Source organism: Lathyrus oleraceus, chromosome 7, assembly GCF_024323335.1.
Source record: "Lathyrus oleraceus cultivar Zhongwan6 chromosome 7, CAAS_Psat_ZW6_1.0, whole genome shotgun sequence".
Taxonomy (NCBI): domain Eukaryota; kingdom Viridiplantae; phylum Streptophyta; class Magnoliopsida; order Fabales; family Fabaceae; genus Lathyrus; species Lathyrus oleraceus.
In genome coordinates, this window is record NC_066585.1 from 66,082,846 (window position 1) to 66,108,930 (window position 26,085).

At 35.9% G+C, this 26,085-nt stretch overlaps 2 protein-coding genes across 2 annotated transcripts; both read left to right on the forward strand.

Moving 5' to 3' along the window:
* Positions 1–5,857: 5,857 nt before the first annotated feature.
* LOC127105864 (uncharacterized protein At3g50808) lies at positions 5,858–9,083 on the forward strand. Its single transcript, XM_051043077.1, has 5 exons — positions 5,858–5,994; positions 6,120–6,166; positions 6,776–7,045; positions 8,439–8,585; positions 8,676–9,083. Exons 2-5 carry the CDS (start codon positions 6,164–6,166, stop codon positions 8,868–8,870), a joined length of 615 nt encoding a protein of 204 aa, XP_050899034.1. The 5' UTR covers positions 5,858–5,994; positions 6,120–6,163; the 3' UTR covers positions 8,871–9,083.
* A 695-nt stretch (positions 9,084–9,778) lies between these two features.
* On the forward strand, positions 9,779–11,307 carry LOC127103019 (LIM domain-containing protein WLIM2b). The gene is made up of 5 exons (XM_051040319.1): positions 9,779–10,019; positions 10,131–10,224; positions 10,348–10,364; positions 10,454–10,543; positions 10,749–11,307. Exons 1-5 carry the CDS (start codon positions 9,885–9,887, stop codon positions 11,049–11,051), a joined length of 639 nt encoding a protein of 212 aa, XP_050896276.1. The 5' UTR covers positions 9,779–9,884; the 3' UTR covers positions 11,052–11,307.
* Positions 11,308–26,085: the final 14,778 nt, after the last annotated feature.

Consider the following 26,085-nt stretch of genomic DNA (forward strand, 5'->3'; position numbering starts at 1 on the left):
GCATTTTGCTCTCTCACCACTAAAGTAATGAATAATGAATAATTTTTTTCCGGGAAAGAGAGTGAGAGAAGTGAAAATTTCGAAATAAAAAAATTTATGCTTTAGATTATATAGGAGAAAAAATTGACTCAAAAAAGAAATAATTCATAGATTATGACAACTCTCTAATCGATTAGCCGCTCTCCAATTGCATCATTCATGCTTCAGGCTCATTTGAGCTCAAACATAAAGTAGTGTGTTAGAAATTCCAATTTTATTGTGATGTGCTCCTAGCTGTCTAATTGCGCCATTTGAGTTGTCTTCATTACAACCTCCATTACCTTCTTTTAGTTAGATGTGAAGCGGTGAACTTAATTTCATATTGGTTGAAAATGTAAAATCGATAAGTGTTTATAAAGTTACTTTCAATCCAAAATTTTAAAAAAAAAAATTAAGTGTTTACATGGGCTACTTTAAGGAAGATCATGGAATGGATAATCTTGGATGTTGCCGTCTTTATTTGATGCCTTGCTCTTCAAGATAATATAATTGTGCATTTGTGTGTTGCTTGATTCTAAATGTCCAAGGGAATTATGGGTTTCTACTGACATTTTTGTCTATTCGATTGCTACCCATTTGGTCAGATCTTTTCAACTCTAAACTTTTAATTTTGTACATAGGATAGTCTTTTCATCTTCTCCCCATTTCTTTAATTTCAAAATCTCTCCCTCCCTTTTAAAAATCTTCTTTTATTGAACCTATTTTGTTCTAAACTTTGACCACTTTGCAAAAAGATAGAAACTTTGGCCTTATGCCATTGCATTTTCAAACTTCTTTTCTTAAATCAAACATGTAAATAAACTTAACTATACTTGACTTAAACTTTCAAAAATCCAAAAATAACTAACTCACTCAAACCATTTTAGGCCTTTGTGCCTTTCAAACTTAATTTTGTTAAAAGCAATGCATCCACTTTGAAATTTGTATCACGAACTGCGAGGTTTTAATCCCTCATTTTTATGTTGGTACGTAGGCACAAGACCGAAGGTCTTGTCAAACACAAAAATATAATTAATGAATTCTTTTCTCGTACCCCCATTCTATTTATTTGTAAACATCACTTTATACCAAGTACATATGCATACGAAAAGGGCTCCCTAGGAGTACCTAGAACACTTTGGGTGCTAACACCTTCCCTCTGTGTAACCAACCCCCTTACCTGTAATCTCTGACTTTTTATTAGTTTTGATTTGAAAACTTCTTACTTTTGGGTTTTGTTCGTACTTTTTCCTTTTTCCCTTGGAAACAATAAAAGCGCGGTGGCGACTCTTGTTATTTGATCTTTAGCTTATCCATAGCTTGATGATCATGAATTTACCGCTACAGCCATCAGCACCACATTATCCTGCTCATCCTCATAATCATCTTCTGAAGACTCCAAATCATCCCATGTCGCCATCAGACCCTTCTTCTTCCCTCTGAAGTTCTTATTAGGCATGTCTTTCTTTAACTTCGAACATTCTTTCTTGAAGTGGCCAGGCTCCTTGTACTCAAAGCACGTGACTTCTTTGCCAACTCCAACCTTCTTGGATCTAGAAGTGGACTCAAAATGACCACTTGTCCTTCTTTGTCCTCTGAATTCGCCTTGTCTTTTCTTCTATAGTTGATTGACGCATCTGGACAGAAGAGACAATTCATCTTCTTCTTTTGATTCCTCTTTAGACTCTTCAAATGTCTTTGCTTGAAGAGGTTTTGTCTTCTCAAATCTTCCTGAAGACTTCAGAGCAACAAATTTTATCTTTCTCTTGGGCTCATCTTCCTTGATCTCAATCTCATGACTTCTTAAAGAACTAATCAGTTCTTCAAGAGAAGTGTTGTTCAGATCCTTTGATAACTTCAGAGCAATTACCATAGGTTTCCAATGCTTATGTAGACTCCTGATGATCTTCTTAACATAATCAGCAGTAGAATACCCTTTTCCAGAACCTTAAGTCTTGCATCAAGAGTTTGAAACCTTGAGAACATGTTCTCAACAGTTTCCTCGTCCTCCATCTTGAACTCTTCATATTTTTGAATCAAGGCCAGAGCCTTGGTTTCTTTGACTCGTGAGTTCCCTTGATATGTATTACTCAGAGAATCAAATATATTTTTTTCAGTATCTCCGTTGGTGATATTTTCATACCCAGTGTATGAAATGTAGTTTAGCAATATGGTTCTTTCTTTGTGATAATTCTTATGATCTTTCTTCTGTTAATTTGTCATCACTTTTCATTCAACTTTATTGCCATTTGCATCTACTGGGTGTATGTAGTAAACTACCATATCTCATAGACCAACATCATGACCTAGAAAGAATCTTTATATTATGTCCTTCCAATAATCAAATCTATATCTATCAAAAATAGGAGTTTTTAGCATTGTAGTGATCTTTATCATTTGTTTGGGCAACTGGTGGTGGAATATTAGCCATGTGTTTCATGTTAGATCTTGATCTAACACTGTCAAGTGTTTGATAATCTTATCAAGACCAGAGTCCGAGCTCTGATTCCAATTGAAAGTGGCAAGAAAGACAAGAAATGAGGGTTTGAATTGGGTTTCTAAACATGAAAGCCTTTTAAAAAGCAACTCAATCAAGCAATAACACGAATAATAAAAATAACAAGGTTATTTTTATATTGGTTCCCTGTTAACGAAGCTACCTCCAGTCCACCCTACCAAAGTGATTTTTCCTTCTCAACAAAGACTTAATCCATTATAACTGAAACTGATTACAGATACCACAAAGACAACCCGTCTTTGTCTTCTTGAGTCTATCTAACTATAACCTAGTCGCTCAAGGAAACCCCTCAAACAACTTTGAGATTTACAAGTATGTGATTATAATAATGCTTCTAAGAAGTCATATTAACACAAGTTAAGTACAATGAATTTATTCACACAATTACGAGCAAAAACTCTATGTGTGTTTACAAAGACTATACATAGAAAAATATATACTTCAACAAAAGCGTGTGTATGAGCAATAGCGTGAGCGTTAGCAAATTCTTCCAATCTTCCAAGTCTCCTTTTCATATAGGCAGTTAAAAGATTCGTTGGAGGGTAGAATTGGAATAGAAAATTGCAGATATCTCTTTCTATAACGGTTTACATATAGGAGACAAAATGGCACAATAGTATCGTCATTAGCCCACAAAAACAGCTTAGTGGAGGGAAGGGTGGTCTTATACCGTGTACTTTTTTTATGATACAAAATATTTTGATCTTATCTTCTAATCTTCAGAGGCTTCTTATGAAATGATGTTGAAGCATGCTTATAAGGATCGAGAGACTAGTAGAGAGAATCTTCAGAACCTCGGTCTTCAGAGTCTTGACACAGTTTCTCGGAACCTAGTCTTCAGAGTCAGAACCTGTTAGCAAAAGCTACACACTAGATAAAAACCATTAGTGTACAAAATTATTAGTTAAGAAATAATGCATTGTTATCATCAAAACTAAAGGCCAGATGCAGAACCAAATTTTGTTCTTACCCTTTTAGCATAATGCAAATCAAGATAAGTTTGAGCAGACTCAAGTTCAATCTTGAGGAAGTAAAGGTCATGTGCATAGTCACCCTTATCAATCACTTCCTCCTTCTATTTTTCTGGAATCTAGAATTTTTTATTAGAGGACAAGACAAATAAATGAGAACCCTAAAATAATAGACCAACATACAATAAATTGTTTTTAAAAGAGGGTGTGTATAAAACATTGTGCAAAATCAAATTGGAATTCAAAAGATCATTTCCAATTAAAGAAACATGGGCTCCATCATTATTAGGTAATGTGACAAACTTATTAGATAAAGACCTATATGGGGTAAACATATGTAAATAACTATTACTTTGTACCAATTTATAAGCAAAAAGCTATATTTCACACTTATTGAGAAAGTTTAAGTTTTTGCATCTTTTTTGAAGTATGTTTTATGGAGAAGATGTAAAAACAATTTTGATTGGTTGTTTGTTATGGAAAAAATGAGAGACAACCCAAATTGAATGCAATTTGCATTTGATTTTACCTTGAAAAATATAAATTTTTAGAAGAAAAAAATACTTAAACGAAATAAAGTTGATGATATTTGCTTATAATTTGTTACAAGAAAAATGAGTGTTTTTTGCTTATAACCTGTTACGGAGGGAGTATATGAGAAGTTTCTTTTGAATCAACTATCTAAGAGGAGGCAAAGGATATTTTCATTATGATGTAAGGAAGTAAAAATCATACCAATAATAACACCTTCAATAATAGAGAAACAAAAAGGAGATTGGAATGTCATATATCCTTGAATGTAGGCAATCAATTGTTGTTATTGCTTTGTATGAAAAGGAGCTTCAAATTCACTATCCAAAACAACAACAACAACATTAGCAGACTAATGAGTAGTCACCTTTACTTTTATATAACTTGGTGGATATCCATGGAGTTTGAAACATTTGTCTTTAATATACCCAAACACACCACAATTGGAACACAAGGGTCTAGCATTCCTTCCAGTTCGAGGTTTGTAACCATTAGCATCATTTACAGCAAATGCTAGGGTTTCAGAATTGTCACTAGACACAACATTGATAATATGTTGTCTCTCTTGAACAATAAAACACGACTAATTGAAGGCAATTGATCCATGAGAAGGATTTAACTGCGAATATGATTAAAACTTTCCTTTAAATCAAGCAAGAAAGTTGAAACATACTCACGATTGATGTGATTGACCAATGGATTAAATCTGCAACAAACACAATTGTGAATTGGGCAAAACTCACCTGATTCCTCTCAATGTTCTTTGATCTTGAAATAGTAAGCACCTACTGAAAAACTTCCTTTAGTGCATGTGATGAAATATTTGCGGAGCTGAAATAAAAAGGGCCATTATTTTGAAAAAGTTCTCGAAGATCATTCCATATTGCCGCTACAGTGGATGAATACATGATGAAACCGATGAGTTCTTTGGAAATCACATTCAACAACCAATAAGCAACGACATTTGCATTCCTAATCCAAATCATGTATTGAGGATCGTCATCAAGAGGTTGCAGAATTGAACCATCAATGAATCCAATCTTGTTCTTCACACCAAGAGAGATAAGCATTGCACATCACGATGATTGATAATTCTCTTTGATCATGTGTGAGATGAGAACAAGGCCAAGATGATCTGAGTGATGAACGAAAAGCGGATTTTGTTCTTGATCTTCTATAAGAGTGAACTATAAAAATTGAATAAAGAAAAAGAGATATGTGTAAACCTAAAACAAAATTTTCAATAAGTATACAAAATGCAAGAGTATATTAAAAATCTTATGACACCATATTGAACCTACATGAACATGATAGGAAAAGTTGAAATCATGTAGAAATAATGGAAAGAGTATAAAGAGAGCAATGTCCCTTTTGTTATCTTGATTTATCAAAATGATCTAAATTGATCAAAAGCTGGTTACAATTAAGAATCTTTCAATCTTTTATATTACACCTTTAACATATAAATATGTGCTAACTAATTAAAAAACTCACTTTCTTAATTGACTAAGATAGAGTTGTAATATCTTTTTTATGATCTTGGAGTATTTGCCTCAAGTTTTTTTTGTACATTGACTTTTTCTAGATTTTATAGCATATCTTCAATGGAGGAATAGTAAATATGAACATAAGGATGAAACTAATTTCTTATTCTAATGACATTTGGTTTTTTTTACATTGAGACTAGTTAGTCAATATGAAAAGGAAGTCAAGAAGAAAACTTCAACCTCATCCATTTAGTGTTCAATATATTCATATTCCTTTTTTTTTATCAATTATATAAACTTTTTCATGATAAAAAGAAAGACTTGTTTCAAAACTCAACTAATGATATTTGTTTTTAGATATTAAGACTATAAAATAAGTCTTTACCAAAATTTATTTTCTTTTTTTACATCTGATATATGAACTTGTTCATATCAGAAAGTGAGATTCGTATCAAAACGGCTGCCTAGGGTAACTCTTTCTCCCCCTTTCGTCTACTTTTATGCTTAGAATCACATTCAACTGCGATTGAATCTGAATTTTTCATTAAATATTTTTTCGTTCTCTAATTTTATATCTGCTTTCAATTTTAATAGGCACAAGAATATCGAAGGTTGCTTCTTCTTCTACAAAAATCAACATGGTATGTGATCTTAGTTTTCTTGACTATGTACTTCCTTGTATGCTAAATAGTGCAATATTCAACTAACTCGATCGATCTCTTAGTTATATATTCTCGTTTCATTTCAATTTCAAAAAAAAAATGAAATCTAATTATTTGCGTTTAGAAAAGTTGTTCTTCGGAGATCGATATAAGCTCTTTAATTTGGGTTACAATATATAGCGTTTCATTTGAATATGAAATACTCGAACATAAATCGAAATAACTTTGCAATTACGCATCTTTATCTTCTATGTTTTTTTATGCATTATTGATCTCAATATATTTACATGGAATATTTGATGTGTTGGTTGCTACCATATTTACCTCGGAAACCCTTAAAGCTTTTAATCACACTAGTCTTATTATTGCAATAATTTATCATTCCAATTCATGCATTTTAAAGCATGATTAAACTAAGCTACAGAATCACATAATTTATTTTCAAAATAGTAGAAAATCACTTAGAATTTTGGCATTTATATAATTCAAGATCATATGAGATGATATTAATTGAAGAAAGATGAACATTTATATTTTCAATTTTCTGTAGATTTCATTATAAACTTAATGACATGGTTTAATTTGTAGGATCAGCATGTGACCCAAAGTAATGTTAAAAAGCCAGTGTGGATTGAGGATTTTCTTGAGGGAAATTTCTTTGACTCATGTTCTCTTCATCAAACTCGTAAAAATGAGTTAAATAAGTATTGTATTTATTGCAATAAGTTATGCTGTCAATTTTGTGTATCTTTTGGTCTTCATCGCCATCATAAGATGCTTAAAGTATCTAGACATGCTTACAAGGATGTTGTCTCCCTGGGTGCAATGGAAAAGTACTTCGATTGTTCCCAAATTCAGGTATGATTTATAGTTTGACTTTAAATTTATGCCTTAAATATTTTTACAAAACACTATCAACTATGAAGTAGGGGTGGCAAAACGGGCTCGGCCCGCTGGGCATGCCCGTTTTGCCCGCACTTTTGTGCAGGGTGGGTCAAGGATTTAGACCCTCATCCTCAAATGTGTCCGCCCCGCCCCGCTCCGTTTTTTTCGCGGGCTTTTGCGGGCACGTGTATTTACATAAATTTTTGCGTTTTTAGGCTTAAATAGTGCAGTGTCTGCGGGCTTTTCCCGCCCCGCCCTCATTTTTTTGCGGGGCGGGTCTAAGTTTTAGGCTCACATCCTCAACTATGACCGCCCCGCCTCGCCCCGTTCTTTTGCGGGGAGGGCATGCCCGTTTGTCACCCCTACTATGAAGCATGGGTAGAGGGGTGGTAAAACGGGCCTGGTTCACTGAACACCTGTTTTGCCTGCATTTTTTTAGAATGAATCACAATTTTAGTCTCGCACTCTCTAATATGATAGTTTCATCTCACTCTGTTTTTTCATGTTTTTTTAGACGCGAGTATTAACATAAATATTTGCAAATTTTTATACTTCAAATGTCCAATGTCTGCGGATCCGCCCTATTCTAATTTTTTTTTGCAGGGTGGGTCAAGTTTTAAGCTCACGCTCTATCCAATATTTGTCACATCCCTTTTTTTTGTTGGTTTTTGCAAAGCTTACCTGCACAAGGTGGAGATGCTTGTTTGTCATCCCTATCTCTAGGAGTAGGCGTGTCAAAGTGTCTGACACTTGTATGACACATATGACAGAAAAGTCAAACACATGTTGTTAAAGTTTGATAAGTGTCTTTAAAAAGTAATTTTTTCTTTGTTTCGACACTCTTTGAATTGATGTTTAACATTTGTATGACAATCATACAATAAGTGTAAGATAATTAAGACAAATATTTTCAGGGAAAAAAATTATTTGCTTCAAGATACCTTATATATTTTTTTTATAAATTTCACACATTTAAAAGAGTAAAATATGTATTGAAGCAATCTTATCATTCAAGAATTAAAAACATTAGTTTTGATAAAAATATTTTCAACTTTTTTATTAAAAGATGAATAAATGAAACTCAAATACTATCACAGATACAATGGTATTAGTGTCCTATTTTTCTACATTGTTATGTTTGAGTATTTGTGTCTATGTAATGTCCTGGTGTGCGTCTCAAAGGTTATGCTCAGAGTCGTTTCAAATTTTTGAGAGGCCTTGTATAAGAAGTTGAAGTTAACTTTAGTTGAGTCGTGAAATTTTTAAGAGGTTCTATTAAACCATATATTAGTTGGAGAATATTTGTATGGAGATCATTTTGAATCTATTTTTTACTATGTCCCTTGATTTGTTTATTTGGTTGTAGACATACAAATGCAACAGGCGAGTGGTTATTTCTTTGAATCCTCTCCAACTCAATGAGCCATCATCAAATGTTGAAGAATCATGCAAAGCTTGCAACAAAAAGTTGAATGACCCTCATTTATATAGCTATTGCAGCATTTCTTGCAAGGTATAAACTATATACTATTGTCCTCAAATTTATTCCATCCCCAATATATGTATTTAATGTGTTTGATTTTCTTATATGAACTTTCATAAGAATGAAGCCCTTTCGAAAAAGCCTGAACCTGAGGATCCTGCTAGCATAATAATAATTGAGTCTTCTTCGGAACCTTCTATGGAGAGTCCTCCTCATCCTCTTCCTCTTCGTCGTCCCCCGCAGGAGATAACTTCTGAACCATCCAAAAGAAAAAGGAGAAGAAAGGGAAGCCCCCATAGAAGCCCCTTGTTCTAAAAGATTCAAGTGGATCACATATACTACTCATGTTGTAATGAAGTTTATAACTATTTTTTTTATTTTAATTTTTGTGATTTATATATCCTTATTATCATGGATCAGTTTCATACTATGATTAATCATAACTGTTGATTTTAGATTGGATGATAAGATTTAAGATATCAATCTAAATTGTACACAAGAAAATGATCTTGACCGATCGATTTAAGATCATACGGTCTGGGTCTCTTATAATACTTTGTTGTAGCGGTCGAAAATCTTGTTCCTTACTATCATACGGCACTATATCAACATATTTTATATCACACTCAATTTTGTTGATTTATATGCGATAATATTAGCAGTGTCGTTCAGGGTAAGCAAGACGGTCTATACTTCAGAATTTCAAATTTGTCACGTTAAATTGTGACTAAATAGAATCCATAATATATTTGTTACTCTTTAACGATAGTTAAATAAGACCTCTAGTTATTTTGTCTCAGTTGAACCAAATTTCACACTTATGGAGAATATTTCATCACGGTAATGTTAGATGTTTTTTTGTGCTACACTTTGCTCACTCTTGTTAGGAATATTTTATTTTTTAATAAAAAACTTGATAATATTTTTGTTAAGAACAATTGAAAGCAAGTTTAGAAACAAAATAATTCCCCTAAAATAGATATGTATAGCATATTCACAAATCATCAAATGAATTAAACTAAATTAACTCATGAATGTGATTAAAAGACCTGGTCAAAGAGTTAGTTAATGGTGTTTTGTCCATGCAAAATCCAAAGGCAAAAAACACTTGCGAAACTATAGCTGCATATTCTCCACCCATTTCTTAAACTTCCAAGATGAAACAAACCATATATATATAACTCAATCTCTTTGTTATTTTACGTTATCCTCTCACCATTTTGCGTGCTAGCTAGCTTTCAATTATTCTCACAGAAACTTACAATAATTGTAGCTAGTACGAGAGAGAGGAGAGATTAAATTAAACTAAACTAAATTAAATAATTAACCATGTCTTTCAGCGGAACCCAACAGAAATGCAAGACTTGCGATAAAACTGTTCATTTGGTTGATACATTATCTGCTGATGGTAATGTTTATCACAAAAACTGCTTCAGATGTCATCAATGCAATGGCCTTCTTGCGGTATGTATATAAAAAATGGAATCGTTCGTCTTACAAATCAGTTTTGTAACGAAGATTTATGTTATGTTACGTTCGATTCAAATGTAATTTTATAGTTATATATATTTGCAGATGAGCAGCTATACATCAAATGAAGGAATTTTGTATTGCAAGACTCATGCTGAGCAGCTTTTAAAGGATTCTGCACTCAAGAAATCCCCGTCAGGTATATAATAAGATCAATTTTTATGTAATTTTCTATAAAATTATAGCTATACTAGTTTGTTATTTATTGTGTTTATGCTAAATAATCAATTGATTTTAACTGTTTCGTGATTTTCAACCGCAGGAAAGCCCAGCGAATTGGTGTGTATTCTATTTATCATTTTCTTTGTTTCAATATTGTTCATCTATATGTCTTATGTTCACATTATCATTTTTTATTTGATTTACAGCCTAGGGCCCCAAGCAAACTTTCTGCTTTCTTCTCAGGGACTCAAGAAAAATGTTCATCATGCAAGAAAACTGTATATCCATTGGAAAAGGTAAAGATATTTGGGTTAAACTCCTATAAAGCACGTGTACGTTATACATCAGACATGATACTGACACTCATAAATGTTATGTCAGACGACACAGACACATGTCGGACACTATACATGCTTTTAAAAAATGAATTGTGAATGTGTGATAATGTTTTTAATGAGACATTTTTGCTGATCATAATTTATGGAATTTTGTTTATGACAGTTGACAGTGGAAGGTGAGTTTTACCACAAATCATGCTTTAGGTGTACACATGCAGGATGTTTTCTGAGCCCTTCATCGTATGCTGCTCTTGACGGATACATATACTGCAAGCCGCACTTTTCTCAACTGTTTAAGGCTAAAGGTAGCTATAGTTATCTCTCCAAACAAGCTTCATTGAAGAAAAGCGAAGAAGCGTTGCAACAGGCTGCAGAAGAGAAATCTGGCGATAATTCAGAAGCAGCATCCGATGCAGAAACAAAGGAAGAACAACAAGATCCTGCTGATGTGACAGAAGAGGTGTAGTAGGCTGATAATTCAACAAGGTTGCATCTTTGTATGGTATCTTTCGGTATGGTGTTGGTCGGACCCACGTTTTGATTGGGTGGTTCTTGTGGCTGTATCATTTGGGAGGATTGCCCTGCAAAGGTGCTATCATGTGTTTCATTCTTTGATTAATTTGTTTGTGAAAAGATATTAGATAATGATAAATAATGTTATGTTCTTTTGGGGGGCATGTTATGTTATGTAATAGATGTGTTTTAGGAATAATAGTCTATGATGTATGCCCCTACTCATTTTGATATGTATACTTTCTTCATATGTTAACAAATCTTGTTTTTTTTTCATATTAAGCATATATTGTAGTTATAACTTATAATTTGTTGTCATTTTTATTGTACAAACATTACAACTTGATCAAATGATAATGGACTAAAGGGTATAAAAATGATCAAATTCATTCATCTACATAGCCCATTTCATCTTCTATTCTTGAATCTATGGAGAATTGAGAGAAAATGGGATATTACAATTGTTGTACATTACTTTATAAAATGAAAGATAAAAAATACAAAGAGATGTCCCCAATGTATATGTAGCTAAGTAAGTGAAGTAGTTGTTAACTTGTCAACTTACTTATAAGAGCTTGAAACAAGGGACGAAATAGAGCTTTTGGAGTAGATCAACTAACTTCTCATGAGACTTCACATGGACAATGTTTCAAACCTTACTTCAAAGGCCTCGAGAAAAATAAGAAGACGAGGAAAAATGAGAAGATTGAAAAAATATATAATAAATAACTGGAAAAAAAAACAATAATAAATGAAAGAAAAATAAACTTTAGAAAAAATGCAAGGATTTTTCATAGAGCCCTTCCTCGACCATTCAAAAAACGACATGGAATTTATGGAAAACGTGAGACGTTTCTCCAATGGTTGGAAAAGCAAGGCGTTTATATAACTCTTCCGTGTGAAAATCTTTTAGCAATTTTAAATGACCATGCCTATTTTGACTTTAACTTTCTAAAAAAGCATCCTTGTTTAAGACCAACCATAATGGTGCCTAATTGACCACTTAGAAGGAGTTTCTATTTCTCTAAAACCTTCTCAGTGTATGAGAGCTAGCCTACAAACAAGTACATGTGATTTAAGTCTCAGATACATCCAACGGTTCTCCGTATTTCATGCCTAGCAAATAGTGAGTTATAATAATTGTCCCACTATACAAAGAACAAGAACGAATACTCCAGGTACACACTTTCAAATTAATTTTCCATTCAATCTTCTCCTTCACATAATCACTTGAGTGTTGGAGTGTTAATCTTGCAGGTCCACCCCCTCTCCATCACATCTGAAGCTCAAATCTAATATGATCCTCCACAAACCACCTATTCACCATTCATTTTTGGTTCTGCAATAGAACAGTGGAGATGTATGTGGGAATCATTTTCTGATTCTCGTGTTTTCCACAATTGCATGTTTTCTCGTCGATTCATTGATTCGAAACCTTTTTAGTTTATCAAATCAAGAGTTCTCAAAATCTAACACGAAGATCCACCATGTTTGATTTGATCAAGTTGTGTATCAACTATGATTCCCTAAATTTCCAAATTCCTGACTTCCATACTTTTCAACAACTATTGGATTTAGAGTTACTCACTCTGCCGCTGTCACTGGCGCTCAAGTATCAATCAAGCAACCTCATACGCCTCATCCTCAATGCGTTACAAATCAAGTAGCAAACACTCTACTACATCAAGATCTTCTCCAAGCACTTCAGATAACTGAATTTGTTCCAGATCCTCCGATCAGACCTCCAATACCACTACGAGATTCATAACCAAAAGCCTTGCTTGGTTTCCAACTATTGCGAGGCAACCTCGGGATACAAGGCACCAATGAACTACTAAATAACATGTACAACATTGTTTGACAACACAATTCATAGGCGATAGAGGAAAGATTGCTTCTTCTCAAAGAAAGCCTGCACAACGCGTCTCGATGAGGAAATGTTGCTCAATAGGTTATGTCAAAGATAAATTAAGTTGTCACCCCTAAGCTTACCGCATCCAGAAGGCATGAAGCTCTAAAATCGTTGAATCACCAAAGGAACCAGAAACGTCAGAGTCCACCTCAAATCCCTCATGGTAGATCGAGGCAGCCATGCTCTTCCATGGGACCATATAGAAAAGAAACGGCCAAAGAATTTGCAGAAGCAACCTCTGTGTGCCTGCATTTTGGATATCCAAATATTGAAATCAATAGAGAAGTCTCTTAAGCCAAACGAGTACAACGAGAAGGGGACCAGGATGAGCACGTGTAACTCGTCAATGAATGATTGAATTACTTCCATGTTGATGAAGCCTTCAAGTATAAATTGTTTGCGCTAACCTTGATAGGGCCGATCAGGCTATGGTTCAATGCTCTACCGGACGGGAGCATTGAGTCATGAACGAACTTCTGCGAGAGATTCACCACTCACTTTATTGTCCATAAAAGGTAACTAATGAATGTATCCACCTTGAATAGGATCACTCAAGGAAAGAATGAAATCCTACATTCTTACATCCATTGATTCGCACAAGTGCTCGTTAAAGTAGAAAGAGTTGCGGGAGGTCTAAAGCGTTGGATATTCGAGAACAACTTCCTATGCATAACCCCTTCAGATACAAGTTGGGGAGAAGAATGGCTCATACCATGCAATAACTATTGAAAATGGCTCAATCTTTCATCAACCATGAGGAAAAGCTGAACACCTGATTTGTCAACCTGGTCGCTGCCAACGCGAATTCTAGCCACTTGATATGGAAGGATTCTCACTGGTAGAAAGATAAATCTGACTGTGGAATGGATGGTCGGTACAATAAGTACACACCATTGAATGCATTACGAGATAAGATTTATCAAGAGTGTGCTAACATAGAGTTCTAAAAGGACGAAACTAGATCCTCATTTCCAATCAGAGAATCATCTCAGACGGGTAAGACAAAGTACTTATACTTCCACAAGGTCCACGACCACAACACTGATGATTGAAAACAGATGAAGAATTCTATTTAGGGGTTGATAAAAAGAGGTTGCTTGTTTGAATATGGGGAGGGAGGAAAATGAGAAAGAGAATAGTCAACTGACACCATCTGGAAGAGCTCCATGCGCTATATAATCCTTAACCTTACCATCACCTAGATCCCGACAATAAAGAGCATGGTAAGTTTTGATGAAATTACGGGATTCTTTCCTATTCAAAGCAGCGACCTCCATCTCTGGGGTAATCAAAGCAAGGGAGGCCAAATCTCCTATAATTACATATGGTACAGGCGCAAATCTGACTACACGATCACCTCTTATGTCTTCGTCAAAAAGAATAGCATTAGAAGAAGAATCATTAGAGGAAGTTTATATATCAAGAGAATCACTAAAAAACGTCTCTGAATCTGAATCATTAGACACATGTATAACAATGGGACTTGATTGATCATTAACTGAATGATGAGAATCTGAACTGGAGAACTTTTCTGTTGTAACTAAAGGGGAAGAATCTCTACTCCTATAATCGCTAGACATAAAAAAAATCTATGTAAAAATAAATAGCAAAAGAATATTATCTTTAATACTTATCAATCTTTCTCTTCATCTCACACCATATCTTTGATCACATCATATTGAAAATATATCTTCATCCTCTTTACCTTTTCTTTTTCACTTGAAAATACACTTATATAATAATAGCTTTGCTAAATCTTGATTTTTTTCCTCAAATTTTTATAAAATTATTTTATAAAATTAATTACCTTTTCTTTTTCATTTGAAAAATACTTATGTAATTATAGTTTTACAAAATCTTATATTTTTTTCAAATAATTATAAAATAATTTTTAATGGAGCAGTCCAAAGCCCGTTTGGTTGGCCCAGGCTGACCCATAAAAAACATAGGTTCGGCGGGTCGGGCCAAAAAGATAAGATCGTGTTTTTCAAACTTCTTTCAGTCTAATTCATGCTAAAATATCGCAAACTCAACTCTTAATTAATACACGATGAAATTTTTTATGTCATTAGCAAGGATCCTTCATTGAATGTGAGTATAATAATCTCGCATATCGTTACACAATACAAGTATACTCCCTCGTATATGAAGATATTAGATAATGATAAATAATGTTATGTTCTTTTGGGGGCATGTTATGTTATGTAATAGATGTGTTTTAGGAATAATAGTCTATGATGTATGCCCCTACTCATTTTGATATGTATACTTTCTTCATATGTTAACAAATCTTGTTTTTTTTTCATATTAAGCATATATTGTAGTTATAACTTATAATTTGTTGTCATTTTTATTGTACAAACATTACAACTTGATCAAATGATAATGGACTAAAGGGTATAAAAATGATCAAATTCATTCATCTACATAGCCCATTTCATCTTCTATTCTTGAATCTATGGAGAATTGAGAGAAAATGGGATATTACAATTGTTGTACATTACTTTATAAAATGAAAGATAAAAAATACAAAGAGATGTCCCCAATGTATATGTAGTTAAGTAAGTGAAGTGGTTGTTAACTTGTCAACTTACTTATAAGAGCTTGAAACAAGGGACGAAATAGAGCTTTTGGAGTAGATCAACTAACTTCTCATGAGACTTCACATGGACAATATTTCAAACCTTACTTCAAAGGCCTCGGGAAAAATAAGAGGACGAGGAAAAATGAGAAGATTGAAAAAATATATAATAAATAACTGGAAAAAAACAATAATAAATGAAAGAAAAACAAACTTTAGAAAAAATGCAAGGATTTTTCATAGAGCCCTTCCTCGACCATTCAAGAAACGACATGGAATTTATGGAAAACATGAGGCGTTTCTCCAATGGTTGGAAAAACAAGGCGTTTATATAACTCTTCCGTGTGAAAATCTTTTAGCAATTTTAAATGACCATGCCTATTTTGACTTTAACTTTCCAAAAAAGCTTGTTTAAGACCAACCATAAAGGTGCCCAATTGACCACTTAGAAGGAGTTGTTATTTGTCTAAAACCTTCTCGGTGCATGAGAGCTAGCCTACAAACAAGTACATGTGATTTAAGTCTTAGATACATCCAACGGTTCTCTGTATTTCACGCCTAACAAATAGTGAGTTATAATAATTGTCCCACTATACAAAGAACAAGAACAAATACTCCAGGTACACACTTTCAAATTAAATTTCCATTCAATCTTCTCCTTCACATAATCACTTGAGTGTTGGAGTGTTAACCTTGCAGGTCCTCTCCCTCTCCATCACATCTGAAGCTCAAATCTAATACGATCCTCCACAAACCACCTATTCACCATTCATTTTTGGTTCTGCAATAGAACAATGGAGACGTATGTGGGAATCATTTTCTGATTCTCGTGTTTTCCACAATTGCATGTTTTCTCGTTGATTCATTGATTCTAAACCTTTTCAGTTTATCAAATCAAGAGTTCTCAAAATCGAACACGAAGATCCACCATGTTTGATCTGATCAAGTTGTGTATCAACTATGATTCCCTGAATTTCCAAATTCCTGACTTTCATACTTTTCGACAACTGTTGGATTTAAAGTTACTCGCTATGCCGCTGTCACTAGCGCTCAAGTATCAATCAAGCAACCTCATACGCCTCTTCCTCAATGTGTTACAAATCAAGTAGCAAACACTCCACTGAAGGTGAGAAAAACAAGAAAGGGGGGTTTGAATTGTTTTGGAAAATAAGTGCTTTTTCAAAATAAAGACCACACAAGGAATTTATACTGGTTCGCTTATAACACAAAGCTACTCCAGTCCACCCGACCAAGGTGATTTCGCCTTCAACAAGGACTTAATCCACTAATCTTGAAAGATTGTTTACAACCAACGTCTAAGAGAAAGATCTCTTAGTCCTCTCAAGTATACAGACTGCGCAGAGTCACTTGAGGAAATCAAACACTAGATAAAAAGACTATGTAATATAGAGTGCTTCTAAGATAAGCAAATGTTACAACAGTAAGAATAAAAGAGTGTTTCACGTTCTAAGCAAAAGCTTTGTGAAAGATTGAGAGAGAGAGAGAGAGAATGTTTCAGTGTATGCTTGCGCGCCTCTCAATGTTGATTGTTGTCCTTTATATATAAGTGAAAGGACCGTTGAAATTGATGGCAGATAATTTATCTTGAATAGGAATTAATGCCATAACTTCTGTTGTTTCTTGCCAAAACAACTTTGTCTCCCCGAATAACTTCTTTCCAAATATAGTTCCTTTCCATTTGAGTTTGAAGTTAACGTTACTCTTTTCTGTATTAGGAAATCCATTATCAAAGTCTGCGTGACTCTAGGAATCTTGGAATCTTGCTGTGTTGATTCGGAGCTTTTGATGTTTATCTTAAGGAGTTCTGATGATGTCTTCAGATGACGCTGAGAGCTTCTGGAATGATATACCGTTGTTCAGAGTCAGAACTTCTATAGTGCACTTCTTCTTCAGATGCTTCTGATATTCTGCTGTTTTGCTCAGAGTTAGAACTTCTTGAGCGTGTTTCTACTTCAGATGCTTCTGATCATCTGATAATTTGTATCTGATATGATTCTGTATCTGGTGACGTCATCAGATCTCTTCCTTCTTTCCTTAGAACCCTGCACACTTAGAAACTTTTCGTTAGGGTGCCATTTTTGGTTTCATCCTTTGTTATCATCAAAATCATGGAATCTGTTGTAGAACAATTTTTGTTCTTACAATCCCCCCCTTTTTGATGATGACAAAACAAACTTAAATAGCAGATGAAACAGGAAATATCAGATCAGGAGCTCCCCCTGAGATGAGCTAGGGAGTTCAGAAGTTCTTACCAGAGCTTCCAAGCAATGAAGTTTCGATACTATCTGCAATTTCTTAAGTCCAATGTTAGATGAATTTATTTTTAATAAAAGCATGTTGCAGAGTGCTTAGGGTATTAGGCAATTTTCATCAGAGCTATATTGATTTCTCCCCCTTTTTGTCAGAATCAAAAAGACTTAAACAAAATAATCAAAAAGATATTATATTCAGATAATAGAGCATCAGAGACAATGGCAAGAAAGCAAACAAGCAAACATCAGAGCAAGGAAAACAAGGCAACAAACAAAAAAACTTAAGTGCCTAAGGGTTGGGAGGCGGAGGCATTCTCTGAAGCAGTTGAGCCAGCATGTTCTGAATGTTGTCGTTGACGGTGTCCTGTTTGTCCATTCTGGCTCTGAGTTCCTTCTGGTCTTTCTGAAGTTCTTCAAGTGTCTTGAGAACCATGGGAATGACAGAAGAGGACTCCCCCTGAGTCAGCGCACTATGTTCTTCAGCAGCTCTGGCTTCAGCTTCTGCAGCTGCCTTTGCTTCAGCTTCAGCAGCAGCAGCATCAGCTAGAGATTTAGCCTCAGCTTCCTTGGCCCTTTGGATTTCTGCTTGTCTAGCTCTTTCTTCTTCTTGCCTCCTGGCTTCTTCTTCAGCTTCTCTGGCAAGTCTCTCCTGTAGTCTTGCCTCAGCATCTTTGATGAAGTCGTTTCTGACTTGCTCAGAGATGTGCTTCAGTTTGAAGGCCTCAGAGGTCATCCAGCCAATGATCCTGTTCCAGTGTGTCCTTACAGAGTCAAGATCATCACTGATGCCAGAGTTAATGGTCAGAGACTTGACCTTCTATACTGAAGCCCCTGCGAACAACATTATGGCTTCCTCTAGGGTAGGCAGGGAATTATCAGGTTCAGAGGTTTGAGGTGGAGAGGTTGGAGGGCTTAGGTTTAATGTTAGAGGTTCAGAAGGGTTGTTGGTTGTTTGTTCTGGGGGTGGTGAAGTGACTTCAGGTTCAGGTGGAGGTTGTTGTGGTTGTTGTGAGTTTTAGTTTAGAGAATAAAGGTGGGCTAAAGTGGGAGAAGCGGGGTCAGAAGGTTCTGGGTCAGAGGAGAGGATAAGGTAAGGGGGTGATTCTGGGACTGAAGAGGAGGAAGTGGTTTGATTCATTTCTTCAGCTTCAGATAAAGGTAGGGATGTATGGGCGAGATTAAATTTGGGTAGAGGTTGTGAGGTTCTGGTTGTAGAAGGTGGGGTTTCAGAGGTGGTGTAGATAGGTGCTGGGAGAGGATTAGAGGAGGCCACAAGAGGTTCAGAGGGAATAGAGGGAGCAGACTTACCAGTAGTTACTTGCAGAGGCGCTGGAGATCTTGTTTCAGAAGTTTCTCCTAGCCTTGCTTTCTTTGCCTTTGAAGACTTCTTTTCAGAGGGACCTCTTTTGAACTTGACGAAGTCTGATTCTGAATTTAGCATATCGTCTAGTCTGAAGTCAGAGATGTCTACTTTTTCATCCTTTAGACGCAGCATATAGTGAAGGATTGCTTCTCTGGGTTCATTCTTGTAGAACCTTGCAAGACCATGTGGCAGCTTCCTCTAATCTTTCAAGGCGTCCCAAGAGGTGTCCAACGTGGGTCTGAATTGAATCTTCTTCAGAATTCCCATACTCTTCAGATTTCTGGTGTTCAGAGGCCTTCCACTATCTATCGCCAGATCTTCCATAAGTTTGTTCTTCTCCAGATGATCTACAAGCCCATTTTCGATCAGAACATCAGACAGAAGTCTTCCCAGAGGGATGTAGGTTCTGGGTTTCATGTTGTTTCTGGTCTCCCGTACAGAGTCTCTGAGATACTTGAAGAGTAGTGTTGGGAGGCAGAGCTTCAAACCCTTGTGAATGCAATACAGAATGCACTTCTGATCTGTATTGATGTAGTCAGAGGAGTTTGATGCTGGGCGGTGATGAATGGTTCCCAGAATGATCTTGAGCCATACTCTGAGGTTCTGATGAAGTTCTTTGTTCTTTGATGGATTGCCTTCAGTGTTAGGTTTGAAGATGGTGGGATTGATTACTTGAGCAATGTACTTTGATCTAGGGTTGATGTCGTAGATCCTTCTTCCTCCAGTTTTCTCCATGTTCAGTAAAGAAGCAATTAACTTTTCAGTAATCACTATCTTGACCCCCAACACGTAGGAGACGATGAAATGGTCATCAGCGTCAGCAAATCTCTAGAATTCTTTGATGAGGTATGGGTAAACAGGGCCATAGAGCCGTTGAAAGTAGTTTTCCCAACCTTGTTGACGAAGTTCTTCAGTAAGATCTACTCCATTCCTTTTCATGTTGTTGAAGTCTACCAGTGATTCACATAAAACTTCCAGTCCCTCAAAGGGAGTTGCCAGGTTGATATGAGGCTCACGATCAAGAACATGGGTTCCTTGTACACTGGAGTAATGGTTACGCCTGTAACTGTTGGAGTGGGAATGCTTGTGCTTTGGGCTGTGGTGCTTGATTCCATTTGTTGAGAAAAGTTGAAAACTTGTTGTTGTTGAGCATCCATTGTTGATGAAGATGAGTTGAAGATGAACTGCTTGCAGAAATGCTTCAGAGAATAGGTTTGAGAGTGAGTGAGAGTGAAAAGTGTGTGAAGTGTGAGAGGAGTGTTTAAATACCCTAAACAAAAACACATGCAAAACGACACACAAAACAGCGTTAGCACAAAAACCAAGTTAGCACGCTTGGGGGAAAAATGATTATGGCTCATTAATGAATGTCTAATCCCAACAGTATGCACACTGCTCGAGGAGATCTCAAACGTCTGGCCTTTGAATTTCTTCTGGACAGCTGTCTAGAAGTTCCAAGGTTAGACGCTAAGTGCTCCACGTGGTTTGATGTATCTGATCTTCAGGAATACCAAAGGATTGGTTCCTGGAGATTTCTAACTCAGATATCTTCTTAACTTGGTAGAAGTATCAGAGTCAGAGACAGAAGCTCATTTGTTTATGTCAGAGTCTCATTTTACATCTTCAGAGGCACAATTTATTCAGGGCAATTTTGAATGTTCAGATTTTCTAAGATAAAAAGAAATCTATCTTCAGCTAAAGGCTTAGTAAATATATCTGCCCATTGATGATCTGTATCAATGAACTTCAATGTTACTATCCCTTTCTGAACATAGTCTCTGATAAAATGATGTTTTATTTCAATGTGCTTAGCTCTGGAGTGTAGAATGGGATTCTTACTTAGACAAATGGCAGCAGTGTTATCACAGAAGATATGAATGTTACTCTCGAAGATTTGCAGATCTTCTAACTGATTCTTCATCCAGAGCATCTGAGTTGTGCACAGTGATGCTGAGATGTATTCTGCTTCTGCAGTAGATAGAGCGATAGTTGACTGTCTCTTGCTGGCCCAGGATATCAGATTGTTTCCTATGAGCTGACAATTTCCAGATGTGCTTTTTCGTTCTAGTCTATCTCCTGCATAATCTGCATCACAGTAACCCGGAAGTCTATACTCTGATGTTTTCTCATACATCAGGCCCAGGTTAGGAGTTCCTTTCAGATATTTGAGAATTCTCTTAACTGCTATTAAGTGAGTTTCTCTAGGATCTGATTGGAATCTGGCACAGAGACAGACACTAAAGAGAATATCAGGTCGAGTAGCAGTTAGATAGAGAAGAGAGCCTATCATACCTCGATAGAGCTTCTGACAAACCTTTTTGCTTACTTCTTCCTTTTCAAGAATGCATGTTGGATGCATGGGAGTTTTTGCAGAGTTGCAGTCAGCCATGTCAAATTTCTTCAGAACATCTTTAATGTATTTGCTTTGATGAACGTACGTGACTTCTGAAGTTTGATTAATTTGAATTCCCAGAAAGAACTTTAGTTCTTGCATTAAGCTCATTTCAAATTCTGCCTGCATTAACTCAGAGAATTCTTGACAAACAGAGGCGTTAGCTGAACCAAAAATAATATCATCAACGTATATCTGGCATATCATGAGATCATTGTTAAGGTTCTTACAGAAGAGTGTGGAGTCAACTTTTCCTCTGATAAAATTGTGTTCCAGAAGAAAATTGCTTAAACGTTCATACCAAGCTCTGGGAGCTTGTTTAAGTCCATATAAATATTTTTTAAGTTTAAAGACATGTTCTGGAAATTTTGGATTTTCAAAACCTGGAGGTTGGTTGACATACACTTCTTCTGATATATAACCATTAAGGAATGCGCTCTTGACATCCATTTGATATAATTTGATAGAGTGGTTTATAGCAAAAGAGACAAGAAGACGAATAGATTCTAACCTTGCGACTGGAGCAAAGGTTTCATTGTAGTCAATACCTTCTTGTTAACTGTAACCTTGAGCTACCAGTCGAGCTTTGTTTCTGACGACTTCTCCTTTCTCATTCAGCTTGTTTCTGAATACCCATCTGGTTCCAATAACGTGAGTGCCTCTGGGCTTAGGAACAAGATCCCAGACATCATTCTTTGTGAGTTGATCTAATTCTTCTTGCATGGCTGAAACCCAGTCGTTATCTTGAAGTGCTTCATCACAGGACGTAGGCTCGATCAGAGACACTAATCCCAGATGAGTATCTTCAGAGGTCCTGAAGGTAGATCTGGTTCTGACAGGTTCGTCCTTGTTGCCCAGAATCAAATCTTCAGATACGTTGATACGACTTTTAACTTTCTTTGGGATTACTGGGGAATTAATTTCCTCAAAGTTCTGAGTGGCAGTTGCTTCTGGAGCTTTATCAGATCCTGCAAGAGTGATTTCTAAATCTGCAAAATTTTTAACTAGCTTTGACTTTTCAGGGTCAAGCTTATCGTCAAATCTGACATAAATTGATTCTTCCACAATTTTGGTTTCTGTGTTGAATACTCTGTAGCCTTTAGAGCGTTCTGAGTATCCTAACATAATACCTTTCTGTGCTTTGGAATCAAACTTGTTCTGATGTTCTTTAGTGTTTAAAATAAAGCAAGAACATCCAAATGGATAAAAATATGAAATGTTTGGTTTCCTTCCTTTACACAGTTCATAGAGAGTCTTATCCAGAATAGGTCTTATGGAGATTCTATTCTGAATGTAACACGCTGTATTTACAGCTTCGGCCCAAAAGTGCTTTGCCACATTAGTTTCATTGATCATAGTTCTGGCCATCTCTTGGAGTGTCCTATTCTTCCTCTCTACAACTCCATTTTGTTGTGGAGTTCTAGGGCAGGAGAAATCATGGGATATTCCATTAGAGTTAAATAATTCCTCAAAGGATTTATTTTCAAATTCCCCACCATGATCACTTCTGACTCTGATAATCTTAGAGTCAAATTCTTTTTGCACTTTGGAGCAGAAACTAGTGAATACAGAGTGAGACTCACTCTTGTGCTTTAGGAATTTCACCCATGTCCAGCGACTGTAATCATCAACAATGACTAGTCCATACTTCTTTCCATTGACTGATGCTGTTTTCACAGGACCAAATAGGTCAATGTGGAGAAGTTCCAGAGGCTTAGAGGTAGTAACAATAGTTTTCTTTTTAAAAGATGTTTTTGAAAATTTTCCTTTCTGACATGCTTCACATAGAGCATCTGAAGAAAACTTCAGTTTAGGTAGGCCTCTGACTAACTCGAGTTTATTTAGCTGAGATAGTTTTCTCATGCTAATGTGGCCCAAGCGTCTATGCCATACCCATTGCTCTTCGTGAACAGACATCAGACATTTAACATTTTGTTCTTTTAAATCACAAAGATTAATTTTATAAATATTGTTTTTCCTCTTGCCTGTGAATAGGACTGAACCATTGTTTTGATTTATGGCTTTACATGTTTTTTGATTAAAGATCACGTCATAACCGTTATCACTTAATTGACTTATGGATAACAAATTATGCATTAATCCTTCTACGTAAAGAACATCAAATATAGAGGGAAGAGTACCATTACCAATAGTTCTGGAGCCTCTGATCCTTCCTTTCTGATCTCCTCCAAAGCCTACGAATCCAGCGTCTTTAAGTTCCAGGCTTTGGAACATAGACTTTCTTCCCATCATGTGTCGCGAGCATCCAGAGTCCAGGTACCATGACTGGTGTCTGAACTTTGCTGCATAGGATATCTGCAACATAAACAATCTTATCTTTTGGTACCCAGAGTTTCTTGGGTCCTTTCTGATTAGTTTTCCCAGAGTTTCTTATAACTTTGGGTTTTCTAGCATTTTCAAATTTTTGTTCTTGTGTGTGCGTACAGTGATATGAAAACGGAGATTTAAGTTGGTCACCAGTAGAAGTTTTATCTTCCTTAGGATCATACCCAATTCCCTTTTTATTGTTCTGACTGACTCCATAAATCATGGATGCCATGACACTCCTACCTATCCCATTTTTCAGAAATTCTTGAAAGGCTTCTTCGTATTTATAAATTATTGTATTTGAAGTCTGTGGAGCTTGAGATAACACTTCTTCCAGTTCTAAACGATTTTTATTCGCTGCATCTCTTTGTAATGTTAAGGATCTGATTTCATCCTCTCGTTTTAGAATTGTCATCTCAAGTTTGCCACATTCTTCAAATTTTGCTCCAAGACAGCCTTTTATATTTTTAAACTTTTATTTTAATTTCTTATATGAGCTAAGAGTTTCTGACAAGCATGATTCTAGATCAGATCGAGAGAGTTCAGAAAATACCTCTTCAGATTCTTCATCTGAGCTGCTCCTGGATGTGGTAGCCATAAATGCCACATTGGCCTATTCATCAGAGTCAGATTCTGATGAGCCAGATTCACTATCATCCCAGGTAGCCATTAGTCATTTCTTTGTCCTAAAGGTATTTTTCTTGAAACTTTCTTTTCTGGGATTGTCTTTCTTTAGCTTGGGGCATTCATTCCTGTAATGACTTGTTTCTTTACATTCATAACAAGTAATATCTTTGTTAGTTTTACCTTTTGAGGTTGATTTTGATCGATCCCCTCTGGGTCTTGGTCTTCTGAAGTTGTTGTTCCTCTTTTTCCAGAGTTGTTTAACTCTTCTGGTCAGGAGGGACAATTCTTCTTCATCATCAGAATCTTCTGGTTCAGAGTCATCAGCATCTTCAGTTTCTGCCTGGAATGCTTTGGTTCTGTCAGATTTGCGTCTTTCAGATCTGGACTTTAATGCTACAGACTTGTTCTTTTTCTGAGGCTCATCTTCCTCTAGTTCTATCTCATGGCTTCTGAGGGAACTGACAAGCTCTTCAAGACTGATATTGTTTAGATCCTTTGACAGCTTCAGGGCAGTAACCATGGGTCTCCACTTCTTTGGCAAACTTCTGACTATCTTTTTGACGTGGTCTGCAGTTGTGTATCCTTTGTCTAGAACCTTGAGACCTGCAATAAGAGTTTGGAATCTAGAGAACATTACCTCTATGGCTTCGTCATCTTCCATTTTGAAAGCTTCATATTTCTGGATAAGCGCCAGAGCCTTTGTCTCTTTGACTTGGGAGTTTCCTTCATGAGTCATCTTCAGAGAGTCAAGTATGTCTTTGGCTGTTTCTCTGTTGGTGATCTTTTCATACTCGTTGTAAGATATAGCATTGAGAAGTATGGTTCTGGCCTTGTGGTGATTTTTGACGACACGCTTCTGATCTTCTGACATCTTACTTCTGGGAACTTCAACTCCATTTTCTGAGACGGGAGGTGTGTATCCATCTGTGACAATGTCCCAGAGATCAGCATCATAGCCTAGGAAGAAGCTCTCAATCCTGTCTTTCCAGTAGTCGAATTTTTCTCCATCAAAAACAGGAGGCTTAGCATTATAACTGTCTCTTTCATTTGTGTGGGCCATAGTTTTTCTTGTTCTGGATCTCTCTACACTGTTAAGTGTTTGATTAGAAAATCAATAACAGAGCCGAAACTCTGATACCAATTGAAGGTGAGAAAAACAAGAAAGGGGGGTTTGAATTGTTTCGGAAAATAAGCGCTTTTTCAAAATAAAGACCACACAAGGAATTTATACTGGTTCGCTTATAACACAAAGCTACTCCAGTCCACCCGACCAAGGTGATTTCGCCTTCAACAAGGACTTAATCCACTAATCTTGAAAGATTGTTTACAACCAACGTCTAAGAGAAAGATCTCTTAGTCCTCTCAAGTATACAGACTACGCAGAGTCACTTGAGGAAATAAAACACTAGATAAAAAGACTATGTAATCTAGAGTGCTTCTAAGATAAGCAAATATTACAACAGTAAGAACAAAAGAGTGTTTCACGTTCTAAGCAAAAGCTTTGTGAAAGA

What these genes read in the sequence shown, in the direction of transcription:
- LOC127105864 (XM_051043077.1), top strand. An exon ending in TCGATTGTTCCCAAATTCAG is followed by an intron (nt 7,046 to 8,438) that starts GTATGATTTATA and finishes ATTTGGTTGTAG; the next exon opens with ACATACAAATGCAACAGGCG. An exon ending in ATTGCAGCATTTCTTGCAAG is followed by an intron (nt 8,586 to 8,675) that starts GTATAAACTATA and finishes AACTTTCATAAG; the next exon opens with AATGAAGCCCTTTCGAAAAA.
- LOC127103019 (XM_051040319.1), top strand. Translation starts at nt 9,885, where the DNA reads ATGTCTTTCAGCGGAACCCAACAGAAATGCAAGACTTGCGATAAAACT. An exon ending in AATGCAATGGCCTTCTTGCG is followed by an intron (nt 10,020 to 10,130) that starts GTATGTATATAA and finishes ATATATTTGCAG; the next exon opens with ATGAGCAGCTATACATCAAA. An exon ending in CTGTATATCCATTGGAAAAG is followed by an intron (nt 10,544 to 10,748) that starts GTAAAGATATTT and finishes TGTTTATGACAG; the next exon opens with TTGACAGTGGAAGGTGAGTT.